Consider the following 10,987-nt stretch of genomic DNA (forward strand, 5'->3'; position numbering starts at 1 on the left):
CCCCACCCCCCGTCGCCTGTGCCCACCTCCCACACTGCGTGGCCCCTGGGGCCAGGGTCTTCCCGCTGTGTGCTGGACCTGGGCATGAGGGGTAAAGATGCCCAGCGCCCCATGCTGCCTCTAGTGTGCAGTGAATTTCCCCCCTGGACAGCTCCTCTCCAAGGTGCAGAGACTCAGTTCCACTTTGTCAATGGCTGGGTGGATCCCCAGAAATCCTGGCACCTGGGGAGGCTGGTGGAGAGGGGAGGGCGAGGTGAATATGTCAGTTTATTCCAACACAAGTAGTGGCCTGTTGGTGGTGGTTGTTGGGGGGGAGGACCTGAGGAAATATTTGGGATGACTGGAGCCGGCTGGCCCTTTAAGGCTCCTGTAACAGGACACCTCCCTGAGACGGGACAGGACAGACAGGGCTGAGGCTTCCACCCTCAGCCTGACTGTGAGTGTTTTTTTTCCCCTTCTCTCCTCCCCCTTCCCGCGTCAGGCCCAGTTCAATTTGCTCAGCAGCACCATGGACCAGATGAGCAGCCGCGCGGCCTCGGCCAGCCCCTACACCCCGGAGCACACTGCCAGCGTGCCCACCCACTCGCCCTACGCACAGCCCAGCTCCACCTTCGACACCATGTCGCCAGCGCCTGTCATCCCCTCCAACACCGACTACCCTGGCCCCCACCACTTCGAGGTCACCTTCCAGCAGTCTAGCACGGCCAAGTCTGCCACCTGGACGGTGAGTTGCCCCTGCTCCCAGCGGGTATCTGCCAGGCTGCGGTTGGGGAGTGAGTGACGCGAGTCCCAAGCACCGTGGAAGGGCTGAGCACCCGTCCACACAGGGTTCTCACCTGGCCCGGACTAGGAGGTGTGTCTGGCAGGAGGCGGGTCTTGAGGCTGGGCAGTCTAGGTGTGCCCACCCCCGGGTGTGTGGCCAGAGCTGGCCAGCCTCTCACAGGGCCCCAGAAGGGATGGATGAGGCCCCGCTGGTGCGTCCATCAGACAGGGTCAGACCATGCTGCCAAGACTGTCTGGAAGCTTTTTCTGCACTCAGTTGGGGGCTCTAGTTTGAAGTCCTGTCCTGGGCAGGGGCTTGTGGTCTTTGCTGCTCAAAGTCCTCTGAGGCTACCCCAGGTTCATGGACGCTGCCTCCTCCAGGCAGCAAGGTCTGTGTACTGTCGGTAGATTTGGGCTTTGCCAGCACTATCTCTGGGTGTCATCCTCAGGCATTGGCATGAGACAGAGGTCAGGGTGGAACTACAGCACCGAGGTCTCAGGCCCCTACTACAGGGCTTGTGGGGACATTTTGCCATCTGTGGTACGGTCTCATACACGCATGGCCATTCGCCGAGAGCTGGACACTGCGTTAGGTGCTTTGAGTTTAGTCCACTATTGAAATTAGCCAGCAACTCACAAAGTCAAGGTAACTACTCTTCCCATTTTACAGCCAAGGAAGCAGAGGCACAGGAGGGAAAGTAACTTGCTCAGAGTTAGGCAAATAGTGAGTGTGGGTGCTGGTGTGGGAGCCCGGGTGGCATCTGTGTCCCTAACCACTGAGTGGCACTGCTGCTGGGAGAGGGAGGGGCTGCCAGGAGGGGCAGGGGAACGGTGTCCTTCCACGCTGAGGAGGAGGAGAGCCAGCCAGCCCTGGAACGGCAAGCATACCAGGCAGATCCAGCTCACTGAGCAGCTTTCCTTTCTCCACGGCTTCCATCTACTCTGGGAACAGCTCGGTGCTGACCCCCAGCTCCACTTGGAAACGGACTTCTGACCAAAGAAGTCCAAGCGGTCTGGCTGTGTTCCCGCCCCTTCAAGGCACTGAGCAGGTGACCCCCTCTTTAAGAACCATGGTTCCCACGACCCTTCAAGCAGTAGCTACGGTTTTCTCAGCTCATGGAGGGCCAGAGGGCAGGGTGGAGCCTAAGGTAGCCTTTGTCAAGCTGCCCAAGTGACCTGAGAGACAACCCTACGGGCTGGCCAGGGGTCTGGGCTCCCGACCACGGCCCCCTTGTGGTTGTTTCTGGTCCTCACAGCTGCAAAGCGAAACCTCAACTCGGATTCCAGGGCTTGGATGAGCCCAGAGGGTTACTGAGGCGTTTGGTCTGGGGATCCCCACCCAGTATTGCAGACCCCAGCATCATGCCTGGCTTCTGCATTTGTAAATTGGCACTCCATGCTCCTTACCACATCTCGGGGAGCAGGGGTGATGGCGCTTGTGACTACGCAGTACCCAGCGCGGAGTTTAGCTTCGCGTGTTGCCTTTAGTATTGTGCGGCGGTGGTGGTGGCCAGTGCTATCGAGCCTGGTCCTCCTGAACAAGTTCTTCTGCACTTGCTGCACCTGCTGGAGGGGTCTATTGCCTGTGGGGAGAGGAGGGCCAGGATGATTCCTCCACCCCAGCTTTGAAGTCTATCTAGCTGGGTGACCTGAAGCCAGATCAGGAAGCCACCAGAGGCATCCCTACACCTGCATATGTGTAGTGACAGGAGGCTCACTACAGCTCGTCGTCCATGTCCTAAGTCCTTCCTCTTCCCTCTAAGGGGGGGCGCCCCTGGTCCCTTCCACACTGGCATTCTGTTCTCAGGGTCTGAGTTGGTGGGGTTTCTGAAACAGTATCCCCCTTGGAATTCTGGCAGGCAGATTGTGGGAGCTTTCTCTCTCCTTTCCATTGTTTGAGGATGCTGGTGGGGTCTCTGCAGTGCCTGGGGGCTTAGGGCACTGCAGATGCTGGTCCTCAGGGAGCGGCAGGAACTACCTCCTCAACTGGCTGCCTCATCCATCAGGGGGCCTCTCACTGTCCCCGTGCCAAGGTGTATGGTGTCAGGGACGTATGATTTGGTCTCAAGTGGCCCCATGAGTGACCTGCTCAGGACAGAGCCCAGCCTGGCCAACCACACCAGCCTAACACAGTGGCTATGCTTCCAAGCTCCGACTCCCACCTGGTGCTGGGCACAGAGACCTTCCTCCCCACCAAGCCCTCTGAGGCTTTAGTGGAGCCGCGTTAGGGAGGATGCTGCTGCCTGCCCCATGGCTCTTCCTCCCCAGCCCTGTCAATATGGGGCGGAGGTGGGACGAACATTGATAATGAGATTTTTGGCACCTCAGCTCTCTGGGAGCAGAGCCCCACCCCCCAGGGCTCCTTCCCTTGCCCAGGGAGCAGGCAGGCAGGAGGCCGGCTCACAGCACAGAACTGGGCTGCCAGGCAGCTTGCCTGCTCTTGGCCCTCAGGGGTCCAACTGCGAGGGCGCTGCCCAGACTTGCTGCCCATCCTCAGCACTATGCCACACTCGGCCCCCACCTTGCCAGCCAGCTGGTAACTGATAGATAATTCATATCTTTCTCAAGTACAGTTCCACATGGACTGCTGTGCTGCCTTCATGCCTCTCCCCCATGGGGAAAACACCCTCCCCCTCCCCAAGTGACCACAGCTGTTAATGGGGCCTTTGGCCTCTGTTTCACTGAGCCCCACTGAGAGTCCTCCCAGCCCTGTGTGGTCCATCTGCCCTGACTAGCTTTCCTCAGACCTCAGATCTCCTTAGGCACAAAGGGGTCTGGAGACCTAGTGTGTGTGCCTGTGTATTCACACATGGGCACACAGACACAAGCATGCAGACACAAGTGCACATATGTGTGCATGATGTATGAACGTGCACATGTGCATGTGTGTGCACACACAGGCATGTATGTATACTTGCAGGTCTTCCCTGATTGTTGCCCAGGGTTCTGGCATCACAGAAGGCCAGGAGGAAGGGGAGGAGGAGGCAGTTGCAGGTAACTGAGCAGCGGAAAAGGGCTTCATGTTTGGCCATGAGACTAAACCAGAGACCTGTGATGGGGCAAGGCTGGAGTTTGTGTAGCAGGTGAGGGTGGAGTTGAGCCACCTGCTAGGGTTGGGTCCTGGACCTGCTGTGATGTCACACTGTGTCACCTCTCTACCCCCCGGTTTTCTCAGTGGTAAAGGGATTTGCAGCTGCTGCTCACGGTGGGCACCAGTGAGCTGGCTGGTAGGACTTCTTAGGACAGGGCCTGGCACCTAGGGAACACCCACAAACATTCGCTGTCTGAAGTCATCTTGGCTGAGGCTTGTCCCATGTCAGGACCCATCAGAGATTTGGGGAAAGACAGAACCAGGACAGATTACAGTTGTGAGGGAGGGTCTGGCACTCAGCGGGCACTGATGCTCATGGGTGGGTGGACGAGTGGAGCGGGGCAAGAGTAGTCACACCAGTTTTCCTTGTCCCAGTTCCACCCCCTCCCACCGCCAGGACTAGGGTCAGAAGCTGGGCAGGGATTTCTGCAGACCCTGATGTCTATTCTTGCCTCAGCACCTTTTCCCAGGAGCCCCTTGGTGCTAAGAGGAAGAACAGGAGTGATTACTTTTGTAACCCTAGCTCTGCCTCACCAGGGAAGGTGGCTGGCTCCAGTGATTGGGACGTGGGGAACGGGGCTCCGTAATCAGACAAGATGGTCTATCTGGTTGGAATCTCTGCCCAGTGTAGCCTCTGTGAGCACCATGGGGCAAGCTAGCTGACTGGCAACAGAGGCCGCCCTGAGGCGCAGTGGTGAGGTGTGCAGTGTGCAGGTGTGCTGGCTCGGCTGGCTCCAGGAGCCCTCTGGATAGACAGATAGCCTGGACATGGCCCCCTGAGTGACCTCCAGCTGGCAAGTGTGTGTGTCCATCCTGGGAGAGAGCTGGTTCCACGTGGCAGGAGAGCCCCCGCCCCTTCTCACCCCTGGAGGAGCAAGCAGAAGGCAGGCCAGGGAAGCACAAAAGCTCTACAAGGGATTCCTGCAGAGAATGACGCTGAGTCAACCTAATGGATTCAGGAGAAAACTTTCCAGCCCCTCGAAGGTTCACAAGTAGAAGAATAATAGCGGAGGTGTCCCAACACGATCCTGGTATCAATTGCGTTATCCTAAAAGTTTATGGAATGCATAAGTGGAATTAATACCTTTTACTGGCACCAGAAGCAATTATATGTATTTAAAGCTGAGGGAAGAGTTCTAACAATGTTTATTGTGAAGATGAAACATGGATTATTAGGGGAAACAAGAGCACTTAGGGAGAAATTGCAGCAATTGCTGGTACTATGCAGAGCTCTGCAGAGAGGGATGCCTCCAGCAGGCTGGTTCTGGTTGGGATCAGTGCTTCAGACTTGCAGTCTGAGATGGGGTGATCTCTTCTCTCTCCATCCTCCCAAGCAGCGGCAGGAGACCATGATCCCTGGAGCCCAGCATTTGGCCCTGGAGGCCTTGAGTAGGCTGGAGAAGCTCCAGCTATAAGTTCCTTGGTCCAGTGGTCACAGCCTGGTTATGAGCTCACTGGTCCCAGAAAGGGTGCCCCCAGCCCGTGATTCCATTCCATGGGATTGGGACTGTGGACAGGCAAGATCCAATTTATGTTTTATGAAAAATCATCTATTTTCTAGGGCTTGTGTTCAAAAACAAAGATACTCCATGGACCTATTGTATTATTGGAAAAGTCATGACGCATTTTTGCATAGAAAAACACAGAAAAAATACCTCTGGACTTTTCTGACAACCCAGTAGAATGTCTGGTTAGTAGTGTCGACAGTAACATCGCAGAGCCTCCTGGGGCAGGTTCTACAGCCATGGTAGGCAGATGTGCTTACTCTCCCCTCTTTACAGATGGGGAAACTGAGGCTCTCAGAGGGCAGATCAAGGTCACTTGTCGTCCAAGGGTGGAGCTGGAGCCTGAGCTCTGATCCCTGACTTGGATGGAGTAGCGTGTGGCATGGGCTGTGCCCCTCCCTGGCATGTCCCTCAGCCCTCCCCCACCCACTGCTTGCAGCTCCCAGCTTCATTGGGATGAGTCCCAGGGACCCCAGTGAACCAGTGGTAAGGAGGAGCTGAACCTTCAGAAGTCCACCTGCCTGTCCCTGAGGGAAGGAGCCCCGCAGTTCCTGTTTGCCAGTGAATAAATTTCTATCCAGTGGTGGAGAGTAGGCCCCATCCACTTTCACTGCTTTTTTATTGACGAATGAAAATTCCTCAGGAATGCTTTATAATTGGAACACGTGGGGTTGGCTGGCCGCAAAGGTAAGGACTGGGGAGAGCCCAGGGATGGGCCTTCCTGACCTCTCCTGGCACTGCCCCACCATGCCTGGCCCTGCCCTGCTGCCTGGGGCCCCCCCGCCAAGTTCCACAAGCCCCACTTTATAGACAACAAAGAGAGGCCCACAGGGGAGGGGCTAGAGTAACCCAGACTTCCACCACAGGGCCCTCTGACAAGGTGAGGGGCAGCGTGGGCAGCCCAGGGCTCTCTACCACCTCCAGACCAGTGGTTGATGGTGGGATTTTTTTCACATCCCAGAACCCACTGGTCATGACCCTGGAGGCCCAGCCCCCACCTCTCATGGAGAAGCCCCTCAGTCACATCCAGGTCTTGGTGTTTCCTGAGGAGTCCCAGGAAGGGAGGGATGCAGAAAATTCTAAGGTGTCAAAGCTGGAAAGAAGCACGCCTTCTCCCCACTACAAGTGGACAGTGTAAGGCTCAGAGGCTGGGGTGGAGAGCCGAAGCTGGCGTTCAGCATAGCTTGATGAGGCCACAGTGTACGTTAGGGCAGAAAAGCCTTTTTGAAAAACTACCAGTGTTCCAGGCTTCAATAAAGTAGAAGTTCTGAGGCCCATCGAGGTCACCCCAAGGAAGGCAGACCCTCTTCCTTCATCCTAGCTATGTGTGCCACCCACAGCAGGGCATCCCGTCTCCTTGCACCTGGCACTGGGGAGGCACCACTGTCTGCTGGGGTGGAGGGCAGAGAGGATCACAGGCTTAGATGCCAACACTCTCCTTGCCCCAGCTGCTTTGAAGCTGAATATTTTAAGTTCATAGGAAACCTGGATTCTAGACAACTGTTGCCTTAAAAGATGGAAAATGTCTACTCCCAATGTGTCCACAGCTCACGTCCTCTCCCTCTTCACCCCCACCTCCCTCCAGTGGGTGCCAGTGCCAGCCCCAAGGTTGTCTCAAGAAGCTGTGGGCCATCTGTGCCCACCCACACCAGACCAATGTCAGGTCCAGAGGCATGTCCACAGCCAGAGGCTCCCAGGACTATCCTGTGGGCAGAAGGTACTCGCTGCTCCTGGAGCACCCTCCCCATTGTCATGGCTGGCAAGGCCAGGCCAGCTCAGAAGATCCTAGTTATTCCTGACTTCTTGTGGAAGCCACAGTCCTGGTGGAAGTGAGGGTAGTGGAGGGCTTTTCTCCCTGACAGCGAAGGGTCCCTCCCTGCAATGAGTAGACTAGGCTGGTCGCCAACTCCCTGCTTAGCCCCATGCTGGGCACTCTATGGCCTGGCCCACAGCCTGGCTCACTGGGTCTTCGCCAGTATTTCCTCTGTGAGGCTGGAGGAGAGGCTGGCCAGGACTGCCCACTGCATTGCCTCGTCTAGGTAGCCAGGGCAGACAGGTGCAGGCTCTCCAGCTGGAAGAGTCAGAAAGTGAGCTGGCAAGGCAGAGGAATGTGTGTGTGGATCTGGGTTCTAGAGGCAGGGGCTGAGTGTGGCACTTCGGACACTGCTTATATAGTGGGAAGGGCAGCTGCTATGGGAGTTCTTGTCTTCCCGCAAACCTGGCCCTGTCCCCAAGAACTCAGAACACTGCCCTGCCATGCTTCCATCCCTGAGGGCCCCAGATAGGGTACCAGGGTCACTGAACAAGATGGAATACCCAACAAGGCCAGGCAGCTCCTTCCTGCCCAGACTGGGTCTGAGTGAGGGATAATAGCACCTGTTGGGCACCTTACATGGAAGGTCTCAGTGACTCTGGACAATAGCCCTCTGGTTCTGGGACTGGGGCTTGGGCTCATCACACAGCATCTCAGTACCAGAGTGGAGGCTGGAGCCACCCCTCAACCAGCCACCCTGACCAGCTCCCCCCGACCAGCAAGACAACAAATTATTCCATCTCTGTTGTCAAGGGAGACCTCTACTCTTGCAGAACCAGGGTAGAACAGGCCTCCTTCCCATTGGTCCCTTACCCCTGAGGAGCTTAAGCCCAGCCCTGGTACCCACACCTCGTGCTGTCCACCTGAATGCTGACATGGTCCTAACACCCCCAGAGGTGCTTAAGGCCAATCTGACCCCAAACTCAGGTCCCGGGACCCAAGTCAAGCCTGGTGGTGATGCAGAGCTGGAGGCTGGAAGTTGGAGGTCAAATAGCCCTGGTCTGGGTGCTGGTCTACCTGGCTTAGCTGGCAACACTGGCAAGCAAAGTTCTGGGTCACTAAAATGGGGTGACAAGGCCCGACCTGACAGGGTGGAAGTCGAGCGAGGTACAGCACAGAGCAGGCATAGTGGATGACTGAAGTGGGGTCCACTCAATGTCCCCCAGGGTATGGTACTTTCAGGCCATGAGGGTTCCCCATGTGGTTCCTGCTCACCTGTTTAGGACCTGACTCAAGGTTATGGTGGGGCAGGTTGCCCAACTCCCAAAAGGTATCCTGGCTTATCTTCCCCAAGTGCACAGTTTCTTGTGCCCGACCTCTGGGGCTCTACCAGACAGTGGACAGGATGGAGAATCGATTGTTGTCTGCTTGGTGTATTTCTGCCTCCAGTTCATCCTCCTCTGGCTTCTCCCAGGACCTCCCCACCCCCACCTGTCCTCTGCCAGCAGTTTCCTTTATTGAGCACTTGCTGGGCCGGGCACTGGCTGTGTGGCCTTGGAGCTCCCTGGAGCCTCCCAACCAGTGGGCCTGTGGGCTATGGGCAGCCCTGTGTGTGAACCTTCACTGCCTCTGACCATGGGAGCTCCAGCTGAACCCCCAGGGTGCTCTGAAACAGGCTGCAGTGATTGTCGCAGACATCCTCTTCCCCAGCTCCAGGTAGGTGGCATCTATGGGTCAGGGACCAGGCCTCCTGCCATCCCTCCAGGCCTCCATGACATCTGTCAAGGTCAACCCTTCCTCCCAGCAGCTCTCTGACAAACAAAACCTGGGAAGGTGGCAGTGAAATTGTGTGCCTTTAAAGACCCCGAGGTTCCCATGAAGGGAGCTGTATGTAATAGCAGACCTTGTGGCTTGTCACTGAAGAGCCACTTCCTCACCTGGACTGAGAAATGGTCCTCAAAGACCACAATCCGGGGACTGTTACTGAGTCATCTGAGTGAGTTTCAGGATTTTCGGTCTGTGAATCTACAAATCTCATGTCGAGTGTTCTGAGACCCTAGAAGCTTCTCTAAGGAAAGAGGTCTTTGGCCTTGGGGTAGGAATGGGGGTCCAGAGCGATCTATAACCCAAGAGAGGAGAGAAATGCGGCTGTAAAGGCACACACACATGTACACACATGCACACGCATGCACAGAAGTGGATAAAAGTGGGCTATAAAAAATCATTTAAAAAATAAAAGTCCCCACTGCAGGCACGGTCTTCCAGAATCTGTTGTAACAGATTCACCCAAGCTGGTTAACGGTATTTGCGGTTTGCAAGATGCTACACGTCCCGGGAAAATGACAGACAAGTTATTATCACCTCTCCACTGTCCTCCTGCCCAAACCTGCCCGTGCCGGGCACCCAGCTGCCAGAGAGCGGGTGCGAGGAAATTAACAGCCCCGCGCCGCACCCCCCACCACCGCCTGTCCTGTCACCCGCCACCCCCGCACCAGCGCTGCCAGGTGTGGGGCTCCTGGCCAGGCCCAGCCCATCTTGGACTGGGGTGGGCAAGCAGAGGAAGGGGAGGAGGGGTCGGAAGAGAGAAGCAGGGTGGGGGAGGATAGCCACACCAGTGTTTGGGCAAACCATTTCCTGCAAGCACGAGGGAATACACGCATCCCCAGCAGACAAGTCTAGACTGCTCTGTGTCAACAGCCGAAGATAAATAAGATTTTATCAGCTCAGAATCTGTTGAGACACATCCATCTAGCGGTTCTAGGGAAGGAGACAGCAGGAGGGAGGGAGGCAGAGAGGAAATGTCTCCACATGACCTTTCCTATAAAATAGACAGTGACCCAGGAGTCCTCCTACCATTTCCCCCAGTGCCAAGCTGAGGTCAAGAACGAGGCCAAGGCCTGAAGCCCAGAAGCTCTGCTGGAGGGAGAGGAAGGGAAGAAGCTTGGGGGCGTGCTCATGCCCTCCAGCAGAGCCCAGAGCTCAGGTCTGGTTCTCTGGGTAAAAGAGGGCTTCTGTCTCTTCTGCAGCCACCTGTTCACCACTTGGTGCTACCAGGTGCAAAGAAGCCACAGGCATCCCTTCCTGAGGCTGACTCCTCGGACCAGGCTAGGCATCCCTGGGTCCAGCCTGCTGCCAAGCTGGGTGCTGGCAGGTGTGTGTGCCCTCAAGGTTACATGAGCACTGTGTTGGGGACACCTTGAGAGATGTGCAGCCAAGTCCAAGGCTCCTGGTGGTCTTGCGGGGGTGCAGAGAGGAGAAATGTTGCTCCAGGGCAGCGGCCTCCACGCTCTCTGCGCTGGAGCCTAGGCCTCTACCGCTTGCCTTTTTGGGCACCCGTCTGCAACAGGCGTTCCAGCGCTTCTGCCCGGAGCTGGCTCCTGGAGTTGGCGGTCTGGCCACCACCGCCTGCCCGGGTACCAGGGACAGCTCCCGGGAACCAGAGCTCCTCCCCTGGGAGGGGCGTCCGCAGAGCGCCCCCCTCCCAGCCTCGCCGCCCGAGTCGCGTGTCCTCTGATTTACTCGGGACCTCCTGAGACCCAACCCTGACCCGGGACTGCGGGGTTTCACCCGTCTTGTTCGCCCCGGCCCAGGAATGGCTTCCAGAGCCCGGCTCTTGTGAACCCAACCCCACCCTAGGCTTCTGGCGCCGCCCAGAGCCCGCTACCTCGGTCCTCCAGTCTGCGAAATAGGTGCGCGGCTGATGCGACAGCCCAGGCAAGTGGGAATCACGGCTCTCCGGAAGACCGAGACTGGAGGAGCTGGGGCGAGATCCCACAGGAAGGGCTGTGGCGGTCAGGCAGGGTCTTTGAAGTCGCCGTTCAGTCTCGAAAGAGCTGTCAGAGAGCCTTGGGGGCTGCCGGCAGGCCCCCCCCCGGG

General features: G+C 57.1%; 1 protein-coding gene across 1 annotated transcript in view; it reads left to right on the forward strand.

Annotated features, from left to right (window-relative positions):
- Positions 1-10,987, forward strand: part of TP73 (tumor protein p73) — a 65,281-nt gene that overhangs the window by 38,845 nt on the left and 15,449 nt on the right. Inside the window, exon 4 of the mRNA XM_006161187.1 lies at positions 482-724. Coding sequence (XP_006161249.1) covers positions 482-724 — 243 coding nt within the window. The remainder of the gene's footprint in view (positions 1-481; positions 725-10,987) is intronic.

The sequence above is a fragment of the Tupaia chinensis genome, unplaced genomic scaffold (genome assembly GCF_000334495.1).
Source record: "Tupaia chinensis unplaced genomic scaffold, TupChi_1.0 Scaffold138365_1, whole genome shotgun sequence".
NCBI classification, from domain to species: Eukaryota; Metazoa; Chordata; class Mammalia; order Scandentia; family Tupaiidae; genus Tupaia; species Tupaia belangeri.